The following is a 23,792-nucleotide window of genomic DNA, read 5'->3' as shown; positions in this document are numbered from 1 at the left end:
GCCTTGGCAGCAGAGGCGGCTAGGACAAGTCAGTGAGCAAGGCGATGATCGGCAGGGCGAGGCGAAGTAGAGCACTTACCGGTGAGCTCCGCGCGAGGTAAGAGCGCGGTGAGGTCCTTCACCTCGGCCTCGCAGCGGACGAGCGACCCGCGGTACTTCGCCATCATCGCCGCGAAGTCCCGAGCGGAGAGGACACCAGCGCCGTACTCCGCAGAGAGCCGCTGGCACATCTGGGTTTCCAAGTCGACTTGCATCGTGGCGCTCTCCAGCTCGCTTTGCAGGCCTTCGAGTCTTACCGCACGCGAGACCTCCAGGTAGTCGAAGAAAAAGTCGGTGGCGGTGCGCGAGGACGCCGCAGAGGCGAAGTGGGCGTAGAGATCGAAGAAGGCGACGTCAGGGCAGGGTTTGCGCCCGTTCTCTTCGCGCTGGGGAAGGTGTCAGCAAGGCGAGCATACAAACCGGCGAAGCTGCGAAGCGTACCAGGATTGACAAGAAACTGCGCGCTCGCGCCTGATACGCCTGGTCGTCCAGCGGGTGCATCTCGAGGAGGAATGCCGCGACGAAGTCGTCCAGCTCGACGGGGTCGGGGGGAAGAGCATCAGACAGGACCGCGTCTCCCTCGGCGTCGCGATCCTCAGCGGCCGGATGGGAGGGCGAAACCGGCGGAGCGGTCGACAGCAAGTTGGCGGCGCGAACCAAGGGGTCGGACGGAGGCGAGCTCCCAGTCGGAAGGGGCTTGGTGGCGGAGGAAGACATCGAGGAGCAGGGGGCGAGCAGAGAGTGGAGGAAAGCAAGAAGAAGGGGGAAGGGAAGGCGAGGGAGACCAAGACTCACCTTCCTGCACAGTTTAAGATTATCAGAGTCGCCCGGGACCGCATGCATCAGCTTCTCTACGGCGATCAAGACCCGGCCCTGGCAGGCGGCTTCTATCTCAACAAATGCCGAACTCTATTGGCGCAACCTAGACATCCCCCTTCCTACTCTAGCCACCTCTTTCAGCGCTCCGTTACTGGCCTCTATCCCACCCGCGCTCGGCACCGCCACGACCTTCATGACTGGGACGTCGAAGGAGCGAAGCTGCCGATCTGGAAGCGAAGCAATCGCGAACCCTCAACCGTCCCGGCGAGGAAGGACGTAGGTGCGCCCCCCCGGGGCCTCTAGAGTCGATTGGATCTCGGCGTCGACTTTGTCCATGGCATCCTCGACTTCGTAGATGAGCCCCCGGATACGCAGGAGAAGATCGACGTCGACGATGGCGGCTTCGTTGGCGACCCGAGAAATGCGAGTCAGAAGCGATAGGTCCGCGCGTTGGCGAGCCGCATGCGCCTGCAGGGCTCGTCGTTCGAACTCGCGGCGGAAACGGTCGATGGGCGCGGCGAGCTCCGATGGGAAGCGTTCGCCGTCGTGGGGCCACTCCTTGAGGATGTCGAGGCTACGGTTCGACTGTTCACGGAGGGTAGCCATCATCGCTGAGGTTCCGTGCCCCATGGAGAAAGCGAGTAGGGTCGCCTACGACCGGTCAGCTAGGACGCTACTATTGGGCCGCTACGCGAACTCACTGCACAGTCCCCAACCTTGGCGTATCCCGAAGCCACATAGCCGTTGTCAGTCGCGACGTCGCTACACAAGGCCTCTAATTCATTGACCGCCTCGACAAGCTGCGTGGTGGCCTGGGGAATCAGCTCGGCGACGAGGCGGTCGATGTCTTGGTGGAGGTCGGGCATAAGGCGAACTATAGGGGGAGGGCGCGCAGACATTTAGAACGGAGGTGACAGGGCGAGCGAAGCGAGCCCGGTCGCGTTTATATTCGCGCGACCCCCCCCCCCTCCTTTCGATCTTGCTCCATCACGGTCCTATCAATTATCGCCCCCATCAACAGCATGCGTCGAGGACTGAGGACAGTCCAGATTTCAGTGGGGAGGGGATGATGAGTCACCGAGCTTTCTGCGCCCGTAGTCGAACCCATCCATGCAGCTTCGACCACGCTTCGCCCTCGTTTCGCCTTCGATGCGTTCCCCAGTCGTGGGAGCAGGCTACTACTATACTTATCTATCTTCTTACCCAACACTCTTTGTAATGACTTCGCTGTGTCAGCGCTAATCAGAGAATCTCTCCCCCTCTCCGTCACCATCTCGACTTTGGCGCCGGTTCGCCTTCGCTGGGAGGCCGTAAGTTCAGCAGTCGACTCGCCGTAGTGTCGACCGAGCAAGAGTTCGCTCGCTTCGCAAGAGAGTAGCCCACGAGGGGCCTGAGTTCGCTAATCCCGACTATCGAGTCGCCGCCGTGTTTCGAAGCAAGTATCCCGCACCAGCGAAGAGAAGACCGCCAGTCTAGGAGCGAAGTAGCTCCTGTGCTATCGAGCACGAGAATCCGACCACTCACCGAGAGTGCACCAGTTTAGTCCCTCTCCTCCCTCGTCCGCCACTTATACACTCCCTTCCTCGTCCCCTTCTTCCTTCGACGCGCCCTCCCGCGAGCGAGTTTACTTCCCCAACGCCCCACCGGCTTACTGCTTCGCCCGATACGCCGAAGCGCGCTCCCCGGATTGCGCCATTTCCGAGTCCATTCCGAAACGCCCCGCCTCGACCGTGAGCCTTCGCCTCGACGTGTCCCCACACCTTCCCCTCTCAGTTCGTCCACGGCTTCGCAGCTTCGCGCTGCCTCTTCCTCGACTTCGCAGATAGGCCCTACTCGTGCGACCACGGTCACCCAGCTTCGACCCGGGAATCGACTATCCAACTCGTAACCTTTCAGGTTTGTTGTGGTTTTTGTTGGGATTTTCCCCTCAGAGACGCAGCTACCCTATCAGCGGGCGCGGTGGATGACGACGGCGCAAGCGCGGTGGATGACGACGGCGCAGGTACAGGCGCTGGCGCGATGGATGACGACGTCGCAGGCGCAGTGATGGTGGATGACGACGGCGCGAGCGCGGTGGATGACGACGTCGCAGGCGGGATGGATGACGACGTCGCAGGCGCAGTGGATGACGACGTCGCAGGCGCAGTGGATGACGACGTCGCAGGCGCAGTGGATGACGACGGCGAGGGAGTGGTGGACGACGACGGCGTGGGAGCGGTGGACGACGACGGCGCAGGAGCGGTGGACGACGACGGCGCAGGTGCAGGCGGGGGTGCCACAGAGGCTGACATCAAGGAGTATGTAGATGGTAAGGGAACGTTGAGGTCAAGGGGGTCTTGTGTCAGAGGAGGGATTGGGATGGGAGGGACTGGCATCGAGTGCGTCGCATTGGTCATGCTCGCAAACGCAGTGGTGTGCCACTCGCCCATGTCCATCATCTCGCCGTCCATGTTGAACATGTTCTGGCCCGTGCCGTCCCCGTTCATGTGTATAGACCAGTCCGAGCCAAAGCTCATGGACATGTTCACCGGATCCCCGAGAACCCCTTGCGACGCCATGTCCTGACCAGTGGCATTCTCAGACAAGCTCGAGGGAGGCACTGGAGGTAGTGCCGGTGCAGCGAGGGGTGGAACATGGGTGGGGGCAGGCTGGGTGCTTGCAGAGGGCGTTGGGACGGTGAGTGCTGAGGCGCTAGGAGGGATAGGATTGGATCGAGGTGGCTCTTGACGCGGAGGGATGAGCATCATCATCTCATCCGCGTCTTCATAGGTGGACGCCGGCAGTGCTCGCTTCGCACGAACATCTCGAGCTGAGGGGCATGCGATTCAGTTCATGCATTGTGAAGATAACTAGACAAACTCACGATAGACCCCCTTCACGAAGTGCACAAGGGGCTGCACGTACTTCTCCCGGTAGTTCTGGGTGGCTTCGTCAAGCATATGTCCGGTGGCGTTCGTCCCGAAGTGCACCCTAACAAGGCATAAGCCTCGGACATAGACAGCAGACACAGGCGAGTATCACGTACGCAAAGGTCTTGATGGCGCCGCCATGTCGAGGGCTGGGGCCCGCACCCATGACAGTAAAGCACCAGCCAGTCTCGAGGGCGACCGGGGATAAGAGATCCGTAATCGTCTTTGGCGCTCCATCTATTGCACTAGACGAACCTGATCAGTGCATGGACCGGTGTTGATCGAGCCAAGGTACTTACTTTTGGTACTCTTGAGGTGTGCGCTCCCGCTTCGGATCTTCTGGTGGGGGTGTCGCTTGCCTTGCGGCCTTCACCTCAGCCACCCTAACTTGGATTTGTTCCTTGACATCCTGCGACGCCTCCTGGAACAAGGCATCGATGCGGCCACGCGAAATCCTCATTGACTCCGACTTGGTAAGCGTCCGTCCGAGGAGCTCGCGCTCGGCAGCAAGCTCCTCCGCAACAACTTGCTTCTTCTCATCGTCATAGAACATGCGACAGAACACCTCCCGCGGCTGGGGAGCGCGTGTTGCCTTACCTGTGGTTAGTTTGGCCCGGATCGCGCGGGTGGAAGGACCTGCATGGCTAGAGACATGGGCCTCCGCACCACCGGTCGCGTTTTTGCTAAACCGTTTGTGTCTGTTATTGTGAAACCAATTTCTAAGTTGCTAGAGGACCGCAAGAGCGGCAATGCTTAATGAGTAGATGACATGGTGATATATCAGCCAACTTACCTCCTGCCTACGTTTGATCGCAGCAGCGAGCTGCGCTTCCTGTTCTGGTGTAAGTACATCCACGTCAGGTCCCAGGAGTTTCTCTCTCTCGGGCCAGCGGAGGAACCAGTCGTGGAAGAGCGTGATCAACCACGCGCTGTATTTCCCCTGAGTACGAGCTTCAATCGCGCTATCGTTCCGGTCCTGGAGCCACTCCTGCTGGTCTTGAGCCGTCCATCCTGAAGGAGCCATGAGCTGGTAGAGAGTCTCGTGATTTCCTTGGGGAGGGGTGCGCGTGAAGCGGCGGAAGGGGATACGCAGGTGTCTCGGGGGTGGGAGATGAGCTGGCACGTCGGGGGAGGTGGATGGATGGGGACGTACTGGCTGCCTGCCTGCATGCTTGGTGGGCTCCTCGTTTGGTAGGTGGGCTGCTTCCACAGAAGTGCGGATCGGCGGGCGAAGACTGCAAACAAACAACCAGCAGCAGGCCATATATATCTGGGGCGATTGGACGTACCGTTCATCATCCTTCCATCCTTCCTCTCTCTGTCCTCCTCGTCCATCCCTCCTCAGCATGTCTATGGACCGCACCAACGAGCCCGGCAACGTGGAGGGGACCTCCACGTTGCCGCGCTTTACCGCGGGGGAATTGCTGACCATGTTGATAAGGCTCTTCGACCAGTACGAGCGTGAGTCGGACATCCTATTGATATTCAGGAATTTATGAGAACTGAATGAGCATGCAGTGGAGCACAACGAGGAGATCACCAACCCTTGCCTTCAGTGTCTTCGCTGGGTGGTGTCCGGTAAGTTCGATGTCGCCAAGGTCTGCGTGGGCGCGTATGTGCTGCTGACATAATATCGGTCTAGGCCGGGGCAGCGTCCACATGCACGTGCCTTCTGACTCTGGCAGTGAGTCGTCCAGCGATGTCTGGGATGACCTGTCTCCTGGCTCGTCCTTCCTTGCTGAGCATCTCCCACCTGTCATCACAGACTCTCCCTTGTCGTCCACTGCACAGGCTTCCGCTGATGGTGGGAATCGCACGCGACCTCTCTCCACAAGCCCCATGGCAGACTCGTTGACCGAGTCCGCTGAAGACATGGTCACAGAGTTCTCGTCCATCCCGACCATCCCTGCGTCCCCGTACACCACACCCGAGCACGTCCCCGAGGTGCTCCCCGGTCCAGCTGCCCATGCTGGTGTCGGTGCTGCTCACACGTATCGCCACACGCCTGGGTCGTTCTTTGGTGGGGTTCCGGGCCCGATCACCCCGTACATCGCGAATGACAGCGGCGCGGCACATTGGTACATTGTGACGCGTGGTCGTCGAGTTGGCGTGTTCGACTCCAGGTAAGATTTACATGTCTTCGCGAGTACCTGCCTTGTTAACTCACACACTCTTCAGCACCATGATGACCGACGCTGTCTCTCGCGTCAGTGGTGGCACTGGTAGCGGCGGCTTCACTTCGCGTGATCAGGCACTCGCTGCGTTCATGACTGCGATGGCTGAGGGCATTGTTAGGGTGGTCACGGCGTAATCGGTGTGTATCTCCACGTTGGCATCTTGTACTTTCCTAGGCTTTCGTCTCCTCGTGGTACTTTCGTCTCCTTGTGCATTGCATCTCTGTGTAGAAATATACCAAACCCAGATCTCTTGTCCACCATGTGTACACCCCGTCTCGCTCGACAATGCCAAGGGGGTTGATCGCTCCGCTACCTGGTCCCTCGTGCAGTGCCTCGTCTACTGCACTCAACGTGTACCTTCGTCTTTGGCCAGAGTGTGGCCGAACGTTTATGTCATATGGCGTGTCCCAGTCATAGTCCTTCCATACATGGTCACCCATCAATAAGTAGATAAGATTCCTCGCGCAAAGCTTCGAGCGTGCCTGGAGTGCACTTCGTTCTCCACCTCCACCATGGGGCGTGCCGCTAAGTTCTTCACATATGCCGAGAAACAAGCTGCCAAGCGCGAGCAAGCCAAAGTGTACCGTCAATCAGAAAAGTATACATTCATTGGAGCCCGGGGTTTCAGAATTATGCTGACTAGGCACATAGGGGAAAGCGGACGAAGGCGGAGGCCAACCGCAGGCGCACCCAAAGAAACCACACCGTCGACGGTGGACCAACTTCGAACGACTCAGAAGAGGGTCAACGCGATGCAGCTGTCGTTCATACGATGGGCGAGCTGTCGCCAGACTCCCCCTTCCACCTATCCACCGACTCTTTCCACACTCTCGAGATGTTCGATCCCTTCGCGCCAAGTTCCCCTGCCGAGCCTGAACACGCTGAGTTGATAGCGGCTCTCGATGACATTCCCGACGACCTCTTTGATTGGGCACACAAGTTTGCGCACGCCTCCTTGTGCGTGTCCGGGCCCGGCCCTCTTCTTGGGTTGTGGTCGCCCTCGTACCGCTTCGTGCGTCCAGACCAAGATCCCTTGGGCTGCACGTCCGTGAAACTTTGGGACAACACTGCGGCACCTGTACGGAGGGCTGTCCTGGGGGCTTTCCAATGTCGTGCGCTACTCGCAGCTGCCCAGGATCGCCGCAATCGTTGGGTACACACGTCGCTGGAGGAGTTGGAGATCGAGGTGCAGACCGAAATTGCAGCGAGGGTGGACGGTTGGAGGAGCCTCCGAGACTCTTCAGATGAGGATTCTCGGTCGGAGGACGAGCATATAGGACTACTCTGGGGTGCCAAGATAGTATGGATGCTTGTGGAGGAGTGGGAGTATCGACAGCGTGGGGTAGATGTATACAAGGGATTCCTTCGTTCTGGAAAGATGCCTTGGCAGGTCTTGATAGAGGGTATCATGGCGTTTTCGCGTTGAAGACATCAGTAATACATTGATATGTCCTCTAATAATCAGTGTGATAGTGCGCGACCTAGACCAAACATCTACGAAATGTCTGCATACATCCCATGTCGAAAGTATGCGTTACTCGACCTCCTGGACCCCACCGCTACATGTTAACAACCAACCTGCACATAGCTCCTCAAAAACACCCACATATGATTGGAATTACATTACATTATATCACCCCATTAGCCATAAGCCATGGAATGTACATGAACAAGCTCTACTCTGTGTTCAAGTACGTCTATGTTCTAAGGCGCACCTTTAAACGCGCTCCCATTGGCCAGTTACCTGGATGCACCGGCGTCTTCGGATTTACGCGCTTCCGGGTTGGCGTGGGCACACACACCTTTAAACGTGCTCTCATTGGCCATGTCTTGGCTCCGATCGACCTCGCCTTGTGGATCCGCAATGTCAATGTCAACAGGCATGTCTCCAGGCATGTCTCTGTCCTGCTTTCTCCTCCCGTTCCTGCAATTTCTACAACAACACACCAACTACTCTGGCCATACTGGACGCGGACGGTCAACCGGTCATGTCTAAGCCGACAAGGCAGCAGGTGAGAGTATTCCTCGGGGTCCACGGTCATTGGTGCAGGTTCAGAAAGAGATCCGCAGGAGGGCCCTCCGATACTTCACGGCCTGTCGAACAGGACCTCCTTGTACCCGTCTCCCAGTCCAAAGGAGATGAGCGTTGTATCCGCTCGTTGTCCGTCACGTTGTCCAAGATGGGGACCCTCAGGATAAAGCGATCGTACGAGGAGGCGACCAGAGGGCCCCAGTCTCATATCCTCCACCATGGCTCCGCGGTGGCTCTCAGCCCTCCGCTCGCTCATGAAGCGCCGACGTGCAGGCCACCGTGTCTCTCATTACGATGTCTCCGAGTCTGACGACGACAGCCCTTCAGGAGCTCATACCCCCACCGAGAAACACGCGCACACCGACTGGGGCCACCGTACAAACTGTGCAAGTGCGCGGACTTCGTACCTCGAACTTCCTGCCTCTCCTCACAAGAAGCAACAACGCTCGTCGTCGGTCCCTCCCTCTCTCCCATCTCTCTACACCGATACATCCTCTGTCTATGAACTACCATCCGCCCCTCTCGACGTCGACTACCTCTACTATCAGCTCGAACAGATCGAGGACGACCCAGCACCGCGGAAACGTACTGCAGGGGTATGTCTCCTCGTTCGGTTTGAATACGAGCCTACCTCACTGACGACCTCTGCAGGACCGCCCCATTCGCCAGTGGTCCACTGAAGTGGACAGCTTTCTCGCGGAACTCCTCCGTCTTGAAGGTCGAGGCGACTACATCGATCGAGACTGTTCCTGCGGTGCGAAGGAGGCGCTCTACCGCTGCGAGGACTGCCATGATGTGAGTCTGCATTGTCGGCAATGTACGTTGGCGGCGCATCTCTGTCATCCCCTGCACCGGCTCCGTGTACGTCTCTCTCCTGGCATACCATTAAATAATGCTCACACTATTTTGTCGCCAGCGCTGGGATGATGACCACTTCACGCGTGTCACATTGAAGTCGCTAGGCCTTGTCGTTCAACTCGGGCACTCCCCAGGCCAGGCATGCATGAACCCTAGAATCCCCTGGGGCGACGATTTCGTGTTGATCGACCTCAACGGGATACACGAGCTCACCGTCCGCTATTGCGGGTGCGAGAGTGCTGTTCCACACCACCTGCAGCTCCTCCGTGCGCGCTGGTATCCCGCAACCTCGGTCTCTCCCAAGACAGCGGCAACGTTCCGGGTCCTCGAGACCTTCCAGCTCCTCTCGGTGCAATCCAAGCTGTCGGCTTTCGAGTTCTACAGTACCCTAGCGCGCCGCACAGACAATACGAATGTCAATGCTCCGAAGGTACGTCCTCTGTAGTACAAGCCTGCACCGATCTAACTATGTCTTCACAGGATCGGTACCCATCTTTCTTAGCCATGGCGCGCGAGTGGCGCCACCTCAAAATGATGAAGCGTGCGGGCCGAGGAAACGACCCAGATGGCACTGCTGGCACCGCGCCCGGTGCCTGCGCCGTCGAGTGCCCGGCGTGCCCTCAGCCCGGCAAGAACACACCTGTCGATGCGCCCGAGAGCAAGAGGTATGTTTGTTCATATCAGTCCGACGTTGCTTGTACTGATATACGCGCAGGTGGTTGCAGCGGCTGTTCCTTGCCATTGATGCCAACTTTCGCCTCAAGCGGAAGAAGGTTTCTTCAGACGATGATGATCCCAGCCTCAACAACGGCGCGGCGTATATAGTAGAAGAGCAGGCATACAAGAACCACATCAACACCTACGGCACACTCGAGCCCGACATCTCAGATCACTGCAATAATCATGACGCCGTCAAGCTCGCGACTCTCAAGGGTGCCGTGGGCTTGGCTGCCTCCGGGGTGGCCAGCGTTGACTGCGCACGCCACGAAGTCAAGCGCCCCTGTTCGACCGGCGACCTCCAGAAGGGTGAACGGTACGTACCCCCAGCTCAATCTGCCAGATCGATAGCTCACCATTGTGTAGATATGTCAACGTCGACTACCTCCTCCATTCATCCCTCCAGCAGAATGCTCCGATTGACATCCTCGCGTCCTACGATATCGCATGTCACTTCGATCGCAACCTCCCATCGCGCTTTTCCAAGTACGGCTTCATCCTCGACCACAACCTCGAATGGGCCATCCCCAAGTTCCATATCAATGCCCACCGCGAGGCATGTCGCGCGATATACAACCTTCGCTACATTCCCTTCTGCGCTCGTGACGATGGGGAGGGCATCGAGCGTATCTGGGCGCGCCTCAACGCTGCCGCCGCCAGCACGCGCGAGATGGGCCCGGGGTCCAGGCGCGACACCCTTGACGACATTTTCTCCCATCATAACTGGCTCAAAGTCTGCTTCCTCCGTAAGTTGTTTTGCTGCCTCTTCTAGGGAGAATCTTCCTGTTTTCCGCTACCCCATGTCTTTGTCACCGTTTGCCGTTCCCCATCCCGCCGTTATGCATTCTTGACCACGCACAGTACATGTCTCGAACCGCGCGCCCTACCTCCTTCTCAACTACGCACCTTGCCGACGCAGACTGCCACTCTTTGCTCGTAGTACTTACATACGGTTCACATGTCTCCTCGCGACTCTGAGAATATAACTAACATTATTGGTATAAGCTGCGACGTTGCTGAAGCGCATCAAGAAGGCGGTTGTCGAACGCAACGAGCAAGTCACCGCGTTTGACCAATTTACTTCAACATTGCCCTCGGAAGCGATGTCACGCTGGCGTCAGGCTGTAGAGGCCTGGGAGGCTGATCGATCACAACCTAACCCATTCCTGCTCAAGCGGCTGGGTGTGTACTATCTCATTATCACCGACGACGCTTGTGCCGATGACATTGTCAGCGATCACCCAGGCCGCAATTAAACGCCAACTTGCGGAGGAGGATGCTGCTGCGCTGAAGGCAGGCACGGCTGAGCTGATGCATGACAAGTGCTCAGCCAGTGGCATGATCATTTCCGGAATCGAACTTGAGGACACACAGTACGTTTCGCGATCTCTCTGCCATCTTGCTTGCTCATGGTAATGTTTCAGGCGACGGATCAAAAAAGAGGCTTCTGCGCTCCCTGCCCACGCTACAGACATCCAACGCGCAAGGGCTCTAGAACATCAGAATGCCCTCCACCGCCGCGTGGACGCATGGATCGATATTCAGCAACTGTACATGCCTGGCGTCGCCATCCAACGGCAACGTCTCCTAGCTGCCAACGACACTGCTGCCCTGCCCTACAACATTCCCCTCCTTCTGCCATCTGCCAACGTGACCACCGTACCCGCCTCCCCCAACCTGATGGAGCTGGAATGGCGCTTGCGTCGCGCTCAAGCCTTCGATGCTCTCGCCGATCTCCGCGCTCATCTGGAGGTGCGGTCGCATCTCTATAAGTTCAAGGACCGCTTCGCACGTGGGCAGCGCGCAAATACTCGGGCGCAGACGATCATTAAGCAAGCTGAGGTGAAGATCGACGAAGATGCGGCACGCTACCGGGCAGCATATGCCGCGCTGCGCTCCTTGGCGAACACACTTGGCAAAGCCGGTTGGGAGGCCGACTTTGCGCCCTTGCACGCAGCTGATATCCGGCATGTAACCGAGGGCATGGAGGGTGAGAGCGAGGGCAGGCGCACCCTTTCTTGGATCTGGAAGGCGGCCCGATCTGCACACAGTGTCGACACTGAGACCTGCACCCAAGGTGCCATGGAGGAGAGCCTGCAGGAAAGTAAGTGCTTTCTTACGTTCTCGCACTCATATCACTTATAACATCACATAGCGTTACGCATTGAGTGGTGCAAGGCACGCGCTCGCGCTGCCCGTTGGACAGAAGAGGTCGAGCTCTTGCTCGAAGAGATGCGTCGGACTATTGCGTACCATGCGTGGCGCGCCGCAGAATGGCATGCAGTTGTTGGCAAGGTCCATACCGATTGCCCGGACTACCTTGAGGGTGCTAACGCTTACGCACGTCGCCAGGCGACCATCCGTGTAGCTATGCGCGACTTCTGTGCAGCGTCTTGGCGGCATGTGCCTCAGTGGGTTCGTCTTGGACTTGAGGCGACGACTGACGACCTGGATGCTATGGTTCATCCAGGAGAGGCCACACATGCTGCGGTGGATGCTGCAGTTTCTTTACCATGTACTTAAAGCACTGGACTCGTCTGCAATGTCGTCGAGTATTTCTTATTCCTCGACCTTTGTGTTGCGCTTCAGAGGCGCCCAAACCGGCCCGGAGTTTGGCTGTATTTGTACACCAGCAGCATACATACCGGCCTTCGCGCGCTTGTTCTCTCCTCAGACTTCGTCTCACTGCCTGCAAGGATGGGCAACCACCGTAAGTTTTCATTGTTATATGTTATTCCCTCGCGCCCAGAACTCATGTGTACATGTGCTATCAGTCGTGTGCGTTGCCGCACCTCCTTCCTGTAGGGTCCGACCAATGTGAGCACATGTTGCTCGGTCGGCTGCGGCTGCGGGCCGCGCCCTGCTCCTCCTGTTCTGTTCTACACCCACGCTGTCGATACATCCTCTGTCTATGAATTGTTCCCGCTCCAGTGCCTGTGCCTGTGCCTGCGCCGTCGTCATCTACTGCCCCTTCCCCCGAGAACCACGGACTTCTCTGTGCCTGCGCCATCGAAAACCGGTCACTCAAAGCGCGTGACTCGTCCAATCAAGCAACCTTCCTCAAAAACCTCTATGCGTACATGTCTTTATGCGTACATGTCTTTATGTGTACATGTCTTTATGCGTCTTCCCACTCCACTCACCACCACTCAAGCCTGCTCAAGCGACCAGAGAACCACCACATGATCCGCTGGGATCCCGCCGGCGAGCACATCATCGTCGAGCGACCAGAACAACTCGCACTGCATGTCCTCCCCAGCGTCTACCGTCAACACCCGAGCACGTCCGCGCGCCGCTTCTCCCGGTCTACGACTGACAGATACTGTCTCAAGTACGTACGTCGTCAAGCCCTGAGGAATTACGACGACTTCACGCCTATCTCCTGTCGAGATTCCGCGTTCAAGATTCATCGGCCACCTCCTCGTCTGTCACCTGTACACCACACCCGAGCACGTCCGTGCGCCGCGCGCCGCGCCCTGCTTCCCGCGCCCTGCTTCTCCATCCTCTCTGACCTGTACACCACACCCGAGCACGTCCGCGTGCTGCTTCTCCATCCTCTCTGACCTGTACACCACACCCGAGCACGTCCACGCTCCGCGCGCCGCGCCCTGCTTCTCCATCCTCTCTGACCTGTGTACACCACACCCGAGCACGTCCGCGCCCTGCTTCTCCATCCTCTCTGACCTGTACACCACACCCGAGCATGTCCGCGCGCCGCGCCCTAAACCCCGCTTCTGCACCCTCTTCAACACTCTGATATTCGACCAATAGGAGCTTGTTTACAGGTGCTCTCCTGTGGCGCGACGTGGTGGCGCTGGGTCGCGTAGCTACACGCGAGGGTCGCGCATAGCCGCACGACCCAGCGCTGCCACGTCGCGCCAGGTTTCATCATGTTTGGTACCTTCTTTTGTGCCCCTACTATATATGAAAATGTTATTCTATCATCTGTGTGCATTCCAAGGGATCGCGGCTGCGCGCGCAGGCTGCAAGGGGTGGGATTGTGCGCTCCCAAACAGCGCCGTGATGCGGGTCAGCCAATGGGAGGACGTTTATAGGTGCTCTCTTGCGGCGCCCCACAGTAGTGCGCGGTCGCGTGGCCACGCGTTCAGCCAATGGGAGGACGTTTATAGGTGCTCTCTTGCGGCGTGGCGTGGTCGCGTAGCCGCACCTTTCCGGACATTGATAGCTGCCTAATTGGTGGAATGCAGCATTCAAGGCACACTTGCGGAGTGCGAAACCGTGCCGGTTTTAGGAGATATGCTCCTCACCGCTTTGGGTAGGAGGGCGGGGGCGGGATGAATCATCCATATGGCCTGCAGCGCACAGCCAGATTGGGGTCCACAGTAGGTGGGCACAAGCATCTCTAGTAGAGAGGGCGTGATATATCGGGGGGTTCTGTAATTAGAGGCGGTGATACATCACGTCCTAGCTCTAATGTACAGTAAATGATATATCACTCTGCCAGGATCTTGTGAACGCGATACAGATACGGGTACACCTTCTCATTGATCTGAAGGAAAGATAAGTCAGCTGCGGGATGCTGTGACTTCAGAAACTTGAACTCACTGTCCAGTAGCGCAGCAGGTCATTCCCGCTCTCGATGCTTCCAATTAGCCCCTCAGCAATATACCGCGCCAGCTCACCTTCAACTGTTGCACGGTCCCGCGCACGGACATCTTCATCTTCAGGCTCTTCCCACCACAGCATGCTTGGGTCAGCGACAGGGTCTGGGCAGGAGCACTGGCCCGGGGATGCAGAGTGAGTAAAGCTGGGCTGTGTCGGGACTTGGGAGCTGGAAGGTGAGGAGTTCGAGGGCAGGCCGAGCATGGAATCGGATGCATAGGGACGAAGCGATGTGCTGTGGGTGCTACAGTGGTTGAACAGCTTCCGGAGGCCACGTGCCTGTGTCTTGGATGCTGAGGTGCGTGCAGATGGAAGGCTAGATGATCGCTGTGCGAGGCGTGCCTGACTCCGCCGTTCGTGTGCGCGGTATGCTTGCATCTATAGAACAAATCATCAGTACGGAAAATAGGATGCATGTTGTGGCTTGTGCATACCGCATCGAGCAGCCATTCACGAGCTTGTGCAGCTTCCCAGGCGGACCAGTGTTGTTCCATCCAACTGAGCTTAATGGCGGGGTTCAGAGCTTGAGAGAGGTCAGTAAGTAGTGACTCGGTAAAGTTACAGCATCAGAATAGGACTAACCCATAGCTAATGCATGGATGCGTGAGCGTCGAGAGAGGTTCACGTACTCCTCAATTTTCTGAATGCCAGTGTTGATATATGTGGCCATGTGCGGGATCTCTTGGCGGAGTTCACGCCATCCAGCAAGGAGCAACTCATAGGCTGGCAAGGCTATGGTGAGCGAAGGTGTACGCTCATAGGACAGGAGCTGCTGGGCGTCATGTGGGATTTCCAGTATTTGATATATCTCCTTTAGTGCGTCGTATTCAGATGGACGGAGGAGGGTGTGGGAGATGTCAGTCCGTGAGACATGCGAGAGAAACGTCTTAATGGCCTATCATTAACGAATGAAGTGTCAGTAATGTGACAAAGGACTCAGTGGCATATAACTTCGTACTAGTCGACAAATGCTTATCGGATATAGGTGCAGTGCACGCTTGATCATGAGGAATGTCGACGACCATCTTGTCTCACAATCGCGGAGGAGTTGCAGGAGTGGCAGCTGGATGAGATTGCCGACCTCATCCTTCCAGAGCTGCGCCTTGTTACCATCTTCAATAGTTGTTCGGAACTCAATACGCCGGCGATCGGATTGTCGACAATATGCCACAAGATCGCGGACCTTGCCCACTGGATCAGAACCAGAAGACTCCGATGTTGAGGATGTCACGACAGGGTTCTGCTTGAGGGCATCGAGAATGTGCTGAACCGCTATGTTGACGACGTGAGGGAAGCACCTTGTGGGCAGGAATGTCAGTACTAGTTTGAGTGCAATCGAAAAGTAGTAAGCTAAGCCACATACCTAATCCTGTTGCCATGCCGGTCGAAGGTGATCTGCTCCTGATCAAGCAGAGCCTCCAATTCCTCCATGAACTTGTCATTTGACGGTGCATTGTCACAGGTGAACATGCCAATCTACGAAGCATCAAATGAAGTCAATGCCGACACCGGATTTGTGGCGAACATGTAGTTTCATACCTTGTGCAAGAGGTCGGATTCCTTTAGAAGGTCGTATACTGCATCGGCCACGGACTTCCCCGCATGAGAGACGATCCGGCGGAAGGCGAGAAGATGGTTGCAATTGACAAGATTGCCATGTTCATCCTTCTTTGTATGATGCGCGGTTAGGGCAAGGTACGAGGCGAGCTCCTGATCGGACCAGATGTCACATGTATACGAGACACGGCCAGGTGAATCCTGAATGATGTCTTTAGATATCGGATGCAAACAGCTGTCGCGCATATGAGTGTGTGCGCTCACCTTTAGCTCCCGGATGATCTCTTTGCGTGCCTTCTCCCATTGCTCCTGAATCATTGTCGTAATCTTCTTGCGGTGCGGAAGGTCCTTCTCGTCGAGGTGCGGGCTGATGTACAACAAGAGGTCCTGAAATTCTGGACATTCAACAACATTGATGGACTGTCAGACAATAGCGTGAGTATCAATGAAGTTCCAACCCTCAGCAGCACAGTAACACACCTGATCGTCGGCAACGATCCACCGCATGAGCCGCAGCAGGAAGCCTTCATGCGTGAACTTCTCATGTGGTCGCACATCATCGCGGGTCTGCGAGCTGTTTGACTCGGAAGTGGCCGCGGTGGCCGTCGAACACTTTAGCTTCCCTTGCGAGAGAAGCATCCGACAGACCTCTTGATAGACGGCGCTGTGATTGTTCCTGAGATGCTTACGGAAAGTACTGGTTATACCACCTCCCTTTGTGTTCTTGTATGTCTTCCACCTATTCAATCTGATCAGCGTACATAGATATCCAAGAGCGGACAAATGGACGTACTTTTTGCATGCCTTACATCCTATGAAAGGGGTCTTCGGCTTTGTTGTGAGAATTGGTTCGTCCTCCGGCCGAGGCCTGACTTCGGGTGCAGGTCGCATCTCAAGTGCGCGCGCGAAGTACCACACATCTATCGCCGCGGCACTACAGTCGTCGCCCTCAGGATCTGACTCGGGATGGAATGCGTAGGCAGGAAGATTGTCGAGGTCGTCGCAGTCCGAGTCCGAGTCCGAGCTGTCTGCCTCATCTCCCAGTGGCATCGAAGAGATCGGCATTCGAAGCGGCGGTAGCGGGACATTCTCTGGGGCTGCATTGAAGCAGCAAGTAAGCGAAAATACTGGTAAAGAGTCAGTCATACGGCGTACCTTGAGTGAAGGGTTGTGCAACTCCGGATGGGCCAACACCAACTACGGAGGACGTGAGCGGCGCGGAGGCTTTCCGAGCGCGGCATCGCCGGCTTCTCTTGGGCGCGCTTGCTCCCTCGGGGTGCGAGTCAGAAGGGCGTTTCCTCTGTCGCGAAGGCGAGTTCACCACAATTGATGTGGTGACCTGCAAGGGGACCGGTGGTGGTGTTGTGGGATGGTCAGGACCTGGGTAATACCGGGTGGCCTGGGCTGGGAATGCTGCAGGTGGGAACGTGGATGTGGAGCCAATTGAAGGAGTGGGATTAGCATTCGGATGCACAAAGAAGAAGTCGGATGGGCGTGCTCCGCAGGTGCACGGCCCACTCGAAGGACATACGCAACGGCGGGCTGTCGAGTTCGACATGATGAGTTTCCGGAATCCGGGGGCTCCCCTTCTGCGAGATGGTGGCATATTATTGCTGCTAGTGGAAGAATAGTACAAGCAGTTCATTAGATAGAATGTCGTCGAATGTGTTGATGCAATCATACGCGTCCCGGAGCGGTCGTCGCGTTGCATCGCGAGGTCGCAGACGGTGGAGGCTAGCAAGCAGAGAGGGCGCCGGGCGGGCCCCATGTAAGGCAATCGCGCCCCACCAGCCAATCGTAATCGCTTACATAACGTCATCGAGCTCCCTCGCTCCAACTCGCCCAACTCGCCTCGACCAACTCGATACCCGAGCTTCTCGAACTCTCCATACGAGTCGAGTCGAGCCCGAGTCCCAACTCGCCTCGGCGCAACACTACGAACAAGGACTCCACCGACGAAGTTGCTGCGAGTCCTTTTTCTCGTCCATGGAGCCTTCTGCGTCCGCCGAGCGGAGGCAAAAGACGTCATGAAAGAGAAAAAGGACCCTTCCGAAGAAGGATCCCCCCGGCCGGAGGGAAAGTTTTACCTCCGCACTCCAGTGTACAGAGGCCCGCGACGAAGTTGGACTCGTCGCGAGGCTGGCGAGAAACAGCAAGCTGCTTCCGCCCAGGCAGGGGGTTGATCAGGCCCTCCCGCTTTCCACGGCCGTTGTCGTCGGTCGAGTCGATGTTGTCGGTCGAGTCGATGTCGTCCGGGTACTTATTGCGTAGTCGAGCTGCCCTGTCGCAAAGAAAGCAGATCAAACGCAACCACTGCTACGACACGATACATGCAATCACAATCCTGGAACGCTACCAACAACACCAGTATCTGCCTGGAAAGGAAGATGGTCAGAGTATGGACGGATAGGACGAGCATGGGGAGACGAGCCGACCTACTATGCAAACCGACGTCCCCATTTCCGCCTCTCCTTGCTTGAGCTTTGACCTTCTTCGGGCGCATATAGCCACTGCGTCTTGCTCTAGCCTTCTATACACAGTCAACGCAGCGACGAAACAGGACGGCAATAACCCCCTCGGGGCGACTCGACTGCGCAGGGGCGTCCCCCATTGCAGTCGAGGACGTACCGACCCTAGCCTGAGGATCCGTAGGTCTTGAGCGTACCCGGGTGCCCGTCGTCCGTCGTCCGTCGCCCAGCGAGGGAGGTGGTGGTCCGAAGGCAAGAGTGGGAGAGCGATGCCCCACGCCGCGATGGCATTTATACTGGGGATGTCAATCGAGACAGCCCTGGCTCGCGCTTTGACACGACGACCGTACCTGCCCAATTGGGTGCACCGACGTCACCACGGTCGGTCCTCGCGCTATCGTACTCGCAACGTGGCTATATGCGCGGAATCGTTCTCGAGATATATCATAGCATTAGGCAGGTTACATTTCCATGATTATGCGCTAAATGCCCAGGGCAGTATCGTATGCCACGGTCAAACAAGAACTCGCGTCTTCCTCACGGCGCGAGATCTGCGAAGGAGAGGGTGTTGTTGTCCAAGTCATGCTGGACGTACCGGCCCTGGAACCAGGTCTGCCTTATGGACCACTCAGCCGAGTCGACAGTCGACGTCCCCAAGACATTCGCCGTGCAGATCTTCCCGTCCGCAGTCCGGTTGAGCACGTTTGCCCCGGCGTCGATGTAGTGTACCGTGCTGCTTGGGGGGAAGCTGAACCCGAAGCGCGCCGGGGTGCGCGAGCAGTCGTACGTTCCCTGAGAAGTTGTGAGAAGTATGTACGTTCGCTGATGCCTCAGCAAGAGGAGCCGCGTGCGCACCAGAGCTACGGTGATGCCATCGTTCGTCTGTTCAGAGATATTGTAGCCAATGGACCCAAGTATCGTTCGGACTTGATCTAGAGGCCCGATGATGTTGGGGGACCCGCTATCGACTGACGTATGGGTGCGGTGAGATCACAGCGGGGAAAAGACGGGGCAGAGCAGTCTTACATGTGGCCTGAATTTGTCCAAAAGATTTGCCGTCGACGACCAGGAGCGGAGAGTCCGTTCGGGTGGTGTTGACTGACCAGGAGTCCTTCTAATGGATAGTTCAGCATCGACTACGTTCGAGAACGAGGGAGCAGACTTACAGTTGTGGTTGGGACAGTGGTCACCTCGCCACTTATCTTGGAGGTGTCTGCACGCGAGATGATTCCGATGAATGTTGCATGTAGTCGACAAATAGCCACGTACCCATCTCTCCGAAGATAAAGGACCCATTTCCGTCCGTCCCGAAGGTGAGACCGAACTGGCCCGGGGAGACTAGCATGCTCGCATTAGCCCGAGCCGTCGTACGCAAGTAGGAGCCGAACAGTACGCACCAACTCCAGTCTCGCAGAGGGTCTCGATGAGGCCTTGTCCACTCGACGTCGTGGGGTCACCTCCGCTGAAGTCAGAAGCGGGAGGACTGAACCCTGCCACGCTGTCCACAGACAAACACAAAAACGTCAGCATCTCGTGACAAACCTGAGACCCGTCCTTCCATCGAAAACGTACCCATCGCCGGGTAGAGGATCCCCGTTAGTGATGTTCCCCACCAGAAAGTTGCTCACGGTCACCCCTGCGAACTTGACATCGTCAAGAACGAAGACAGGGAGTTCCTGATGCATGCGCCTTAGATCATGGCCGCCCGCGCAGACGGGCGCACTCGAGATTGAGAGGAAGAAACTTTGCACACCTCCGCAGGCCCGGTGCCGTCTTCGCTGGCGCCATTGAACTGGATGAACTCGCTGAGGTTCGTCTGCTTCGCCGAGGCGCTAGGGAGATACTTCCCCTGCTCGATGAGGATGGCGAAGCTGCCCGTGTCGACTGGAAGCTGCGGTAGTTGGTCAGCTGTCCCTGCCGCCGTCCTTAAGCTCGAGCTCACAGTGAAGGTCTGCGTCCCGACTTCGAACTCTCCGAACCAGAACCCCTGTCGCCGGAAGCGAAGTCAGTGAGCAACGCGTCGCGGTAATGACATAGGAACGGGAAGCCTCACTTTGTCTAGGTGGAGCGGTACGCTGGGCGGGAGGGCGTGCACGAGCGCAGCTGCTGAGAGAAGGAGAGCCGAAGTTGTCAGCGACATTCTCATACGTTATTCTCTCGAGAGGTAGGAGGTGCTTGTTGGCTATGTATCCCGAGATTGCTTCTCATATACGTCCTGATGGCGCCCGTAAAGAATTAAGCGCGGCCATTGGAGCCAAGACGGGCTCGAGGCGGCATGGCATTGGCGGGAAGGTTGGAGCAGCGCCGTGTGTTAGGTGTTAGCAGTGTGCGATGCGGTGTTGGGTCGCCGTCTGCAGGCAAAGCGGCAAGCAGCGCACGTCGTTGCTCAAGGAACGCAGTGACCAGTCCCTCGGCCACGCGGGAGTTACAGTCGCAGCTGTTCGTTACAATCACCGTTGAAACGTTAACGACTGAGTGTCGACGCGCACACGCTGCGGATTGAAGCTCTCGTCGTCACGGGTCAATACAACAGGCGCACGCCGCAAGCAACTGTATTATGTACGCAGCTTGGTGTGTATGTTTCTGAGACATCTCGCATGATCCGTAGTCGCAGCTCATGGAGGTGCCGAGGTGGCATTACAGCACGCATCAAGAAGACTACTTTTCCTGCGTGTCTAGTACATTTTGAATTTTGATCCAATGTGATGTGCCGCCGCTACGCCATGATGATCGCAGCGACGAAAGCGAGAGCGATCGTGATGGCGGGGGCAGCCCGGACACTCGAAGCGGCATTACTGCCACCAGTAGCGGTGGTCGTGCTCGTGGCTTGCGCGAGAAGGTCAGGGCACTGCGGCGCAACGAGGACGTTGCCGTAGGTGCTTGCGACCCAAAGGACCACGCCGTTCGTCCAGCCGAAACCAGCTTGTACGGTGTACTCCCCGCCGCGACCGGCGGAGTCGACGTCCGAGATCGAGAACTTCTCGAACATCTACAGCAGTTGGCATAAAGGCGTCAGCATGTCTGCATAGATCGGTTCAATGGATGGTCGGCTCACGTTTCCGGTGTTGTTGACGCTCTGGGTCACGTTGAGCTCTTGTGTAGACAACCTCGGGAGGACATTGGGGATCTCTCCACCGGTCGCATGCCAACTGCAGAGCGCGCTCGCGATGTACCGGTTCGCGAGCTCGCGCTGGAGGGTCGCTGCCCACCCTTCGCCATCGGTCTTGTTGCCCCCGTTGAAGACCGTGCCGTCAAGCTTGTTGATGTCGGCGGACGAACCAGACGTGCTCGCATTGTTGTTGCCAATAAGACTCTGCTTCGGGAGCGCATCCTCAGACACTAAAAGCTGGCCATCCGGGATGAGACTGAAGGTGGACTGGTCACTACTAGGAGTAGGAAGCGCGCCCGAGGAGACGTTCGAAGGTAGGGCGCGGAGGGCCTCAAGGGCGATGTACTGGTGCGGCGGCCAGGAGTTCGGTGCGTCCCTGTGTCGCGATCACGTGTCAAAGCATTGAAGACGACGCGTCGCAGCTGAATAAGTCATGACGCACCATTGCAGTCCCGTCTCAAGGAATGTGACTGGATATGTACCGTTGTACCGGTTGAGGACCATGTTGAGCGAAGAGAAGAAGCCGAAGGCGTTCTGGCTCGAAGAGAGCAGCTCGTCGGGGACAATGCCGTTCCAAAGAGGATAGAAGGTGGCAACATTGAACACCGTGCTCCGCGCGTTCGACGTCAGATTGAAGTCATAGAAGGCAAGCTTAGACGGATCCCAGAAGAGGTCAAGGATACCAGCGCGAATAGCCTCGGCAGTGGCCCGATGAGTGGAGACAGATGACGAGTTCGTCTGCTTCGTTTCATAAAGATCCGCGAGCAGTAGATGAGCCTTGTCTGCAAGGTCCAGGAGGTCAGAGGCGCTCGTTGGAGAGGTACAACGAATATGGGGACATACACAGAATGCTGTTGAGGCATATCGGGAGGGTGCCACGAACGTTCAGCGATCGTAGCTTAGGATTTTGATCCGACGCGCTGCCGGCCAGAGGATCTTTGAGCCAGCGGGAGGAGTAGTCCCAGCCAGTCTCGGCACCACTCGCCAGCTCAGCGTAGAGGTTCGAGCGCTGGTCCTCGGTCAAAGGAGTCGATAGTGCCGGATCGTTGGCCGTCAGGTAATCTGTATTAGAAAGAGTCGGTCACATTGCCCATCATGAACCGTTCAGAGGACGAACCAGTGAGATAAGACTCCGGACGAGGTGCGGTATTGTTGACTGCGTAACGCGCCATGGTATAAGTCTTGTTCGTGAATGGGCTGGTCACGTTGAGACTACGGTTCTGCGCCCACCACTTGAGCTCGGCCTCAGCGAGAGGAAGTCCCCGATCAAGAACGGAGGTGTCATTGCTTGCGGCAACATAATCAGAAAGCATCTGTCAAGGGTGATGAGCCACGTCACTCAGAACAGCATGAGACCTGCCTCACATGGATGAACAGGGGCGGCTGGGAGCGGTTAAGGTCTGTAGTCATGTCAGCGGGGTATAGAAAGATGCCATGATCATGTGGAACGTACAATAGATGCGACCGCCATTGGGGATGAAACCGAAGTTTTCCAATTCGTCCATGAAGTTCTCGAGAGTGTCCTTTACGATGTCGTAAAGCTGAGACTTGATGAGACCTTGCACGATCCAGTACGAGTCCCAGTAGTCTGTGGTATAGTTGGTGAGTAGGCAAGACGCGACACAACAGGAACGGACTGACATTGTTCACGGAAGCGACCACCAGGAACGACAAAGGTATGATTGAGAGGTATCAAGGAACTCTCGCAGCTACCGCTCTCCGTACCCTCGGGGCATAGTGTAGACTGGTTCGTCTGCCGGATGAGCTGGGTCCAGAATCCATGGACAGTCTGCGAAAAGGCCTTAACCAGAGGATCGGAGACGTTGTTGAGGAAAGCCGGGTCGGCATTGAAGCTTGACAATGCGACAGCCTCAAGTTCAAGACCCTCGCCACGGAAGTTATCATCGACGAAGTCAACGATATTACCCTCAGTGTCGTTCGTGATTGCCTGGAAGGCAGAGAGCACTTCCTGCGAGGACTTGGATGTAGGCTTGTCGACGAAGGTCTTAGGGTCCGCATAAAGTGCAGCGATGTTCACAGTTTGGAGGAGCTATCGTGACATCAAGCAGTCAGCTCCATTGTATGTCTACGCCACATACGTCTATGGCACTTACCTCGCCTGCACAGAAGATTTTGCTGGGACACCATGCCTGGGTGGGAGGGAGCGGCACTTGGGAGGGGATAGACGACGAGAGGGGTACACTGGGGCTGGCGACCACTGTCGATACTGTAATGGAAGGTGCGGTGACGCTGCTCGTGACAGGCCCTTGGGGAAGGGCACGGACACCAAGAAGAACACCCGAGGAGAGCAGCACGACAGGCCAGTGCAGCATCTTGTCCGGGGACCAGGTCGTCGTCGGTCGACGCGGGATGCAGAATGCGGGGCGGTTTATATACCCCGCACCGTGCATAGCGCGACCCAAGCCGCTGATGGTTCATGTCCGGCTATTTTCGAACCATCAGGCTCATGACGTCCTTGAGAAC

General features: G+C 57.0%; 9 protein-coding genes across 9 annotated transcripts; 3 read left to right on the top strand and 6 right to left on the bottom strand.

The window, feature by feature from the left end:
• Nucleotides 1-79: 79 nt before the first annotated feature.
• L226DRAFT_523777 (uncharacterized protein) lies at nt 80-1,724 on the bottom strand (the record flags this gene model as incomplete). The annotated part of the gene is made up of 6 exons (XM_067678843.1): nt 80-425; nt 481-735; nt 835-948; nt 982-1,085; nt 1,116-1,509; nt 1,560-1,724. Coding segments are annotated over 6 exons (1,378 nt in total), but the record flags the coding sequence as incomplete, so codon positions are not given.
• Nucleotides 1,725-2,750: 1,026 nt separating this feature from the next.
• L226DRAFT_571935 (uncharacterized protein) lies at nt 2,751-5,066 on the bottom strand (the record flags this gene model as incomplete). Its single annotated transcript, XM_067684616.1, has 7 exons — nt 2,751-3,667; nt 3,722-3,828; nt 3,884-4,012; nt 4,067-4,494; nt 4,561-4,864; nt 4,921-5,002; nt 5,057-5,066. The coding sequence occupies 7 exons, from the start codon at nt 5,064-5,066 to the stop codon at nt 2,751-2,753; spliced, it is 1,977 nt and encodes a 658-aa protein (XP_067534635.1).
• A 47-nt stretch (nt 5,067-5,113) lies between these two features.
• Nucleotides 5,114-6,078, top strand: L226DRAFT_571934 (uncharacterized protein; the record flags this gene model as incomplete). Its single annotated transcript, XM_067684615.1, has 4 exons — nt 5,114-5,228; nt 5,286-5,345; nt 5,410-5,890; nt 5,946-6,078. 4 exons carry the CDS (start codon nt 5,114-5,116, stop codon nt 6,076-6,078), a joined length of 789 nt encoding a protein of 262 aa, XP_067534634.1.
• A 378-nt stretch (nt 6,079-6,456) lies between these two features.
• On the top strand, nt 6,457-7,370 carry L226DRAFT_523774 (uncharacterized protein; the record flags this gene model as incomplete). The annotated part of the gene is made up of 2 exons (XM_067678842.1): nt 6,457-6,542; nt 6,596-7,370. The coding sequence occupies 2 exons, from the start codon at nt 6,457-6,459 to the stop codon at nt 7,368-7,370; spliced, it is 861 nt and encodes a 286-aa protein (XP_067534633.1).
• An 824-nt stretch (nt 7,371-8,194) lies between these two features.
• On the top strand, nt 8,195-12,265 carry L226DRAFT_546322 (uncharacterized protein; the record flags this gene model as incomplete). Its single annotated transcript, XM_067682416.1, has 11 exons — nt 8,195-8,572; nt 8,628-8,837; nt 8,893-9,264; nt 9,315-9,499; nt 9,550-9,867; nt 9,918-10,297; nt 10,557-10,733; nt 10,786-10,924; nt 10,976-11,655; nt 11,707-12,011; nt 12,248-12,265. The coding sequence occupies 11 exons, from the start codon at nt 8,195-8,197 to the stop codon at nt 12,263-12,265; spliced, it is 3,162 nt and encodes a 1,053-aa protein (XP_067534632.1).
• Nucleotides 12,266-14,161: 1,896 nt separating this feature from the next.
• L226DRAFT_583602 (uncharacterized protein) lies at nt 14,162-15,652 on the bottom strand (the record flags this gene model as incomplete). The annotated part of the gene is made up of 4 exons (XM_067685557.1): nt 15,534-15,652; nt 15,133-15,414; nt 14,757-15,069; nt 14,162-14,697 (listed from the first exon to the last, which is right to left on the bottom strand). The coding sequence occupies exons 1-4, from the start codon at nt 15,642-15,644 to the stop codon at nt 14,162-14,164; spliced, it is 1,242 nt and encodes a 413-aa protein (XP_067534631.1). The 5' UTR covers nt 15,645-15,652.
• Nucleotides 15,653-16,898: 1,246 nt separating this feature from the next.
• L226DRAFT_94147 (uncharacterized protein) lies at nt 16,899-17,677 on the bottom strand. The gene is made up of 2 exons (XM_067687357.1): nt 17,263-17,677; nt 16,899-17,171 (listed from the first exon to the last, which is right to left on the bottom strand). Exons 1-2 carry the CDS (start codon nt 17,548-17,550, stop codon nt 17,049-17,051), a joined length of 411 nt encoding a protein of 136 aa, XP_067534630.1. The 5' UTR covers nt 17,551-17,677; the 3' UTR covers nt 16,899-17,048.
• A 1,059-nt stretch (nt 17,678-18,736) lies between these two features.
• L226DRAFT_553524 (acid protease) lies at nt 18,737-20,349 on the bottom strand (the record flags this gene model as incomplete). Its single annotated transcript, XM_067682931.1, has 10 exons — nt 20,253-20,349; nt 20,142-20,186; nt 19,953-20,090; nt 19,772-19,875; nt 19,597-19,697; nt 19,469-19,537; nt 19,366-19,412; nt 19,226-19,313; nt 19,055-19,167; nt 18,737-18,991 (listed from the first exon to the last, which is right to left on the bottom strand). The coding sequence occupies exons 1-10, from the start codon at nt 20,343-20,345 to the stop codon at nt 18,737-18,739; spliced, it is 1,053 nt and encodes a 350-aa protein (XP_067534629.1). The 5' UTR covers nt 20,346-20,349.
• A 566-nt stretch (nt 20,350-20,915) lies between these two features.
• L226DRAFT_464532 (glycoside hydrolase family 37 protein) lies at nt 20,916-23,641 on the bottom strand (the record flags this gene model as incomplete). The annotated part of the gene is made up of 9 exons (XM_067675867.1): nt 20,916-21,188; nt 21,255-21,684; nt 21,751-22,090; nt 22,152-22,370; nt 22,426-22,621; nt 22,674-22,708; nt 22,762-22,896; nt 22,950-23,358; nt 23,423-23,641. 9 exons carry the CDS (start codon nt 23,639-23,641, stop codon nt 20,916-20,918), a joined length of 2,256 nt encoding a protein of 751 aa, XP_067534628.1.
• Nucleotides 23,642-23,792: the final 151 nt, after the last annotated feature.

The sequence above is a fragment of the Lentinus tigrinus genome, assembly GCF_003813185.1.
Source record: "Lentinus tigrinus ALCF2SS1-7 unplaced genomic scaffold L226scaffold_15, whole genome shotgun sequence".
Lineage (NCBI taxonomy): Eukaryota > Fungi > Basidiomycota > Agaricomycetes > Polyporales > Polyporaceae > Lentinus > Lentinus tigrinus.
Note: the sequence above shows the minus strand (reverse complement) of the source record. Positions and strands in the feature narration are given on the sequence as shown.

Bases quoted from the DNA above. Each gene is read 5' to 3' on its own strand.
- L226DRAFT_94147 (XM_067687357.1), bottom strand. From the start codon at position 17,550: ATGACGTTATGTAAGCGATTACGATTGGCTGGTGGGGCGCGATTGCCT. The intron at 17,172-17,262 runs GTATGTCCTTCG...CTCCTTCAATTG, and splicing joins ACTCGACAGCCCGCCGTTGC to GCTCCACATCCACGTTCCCA.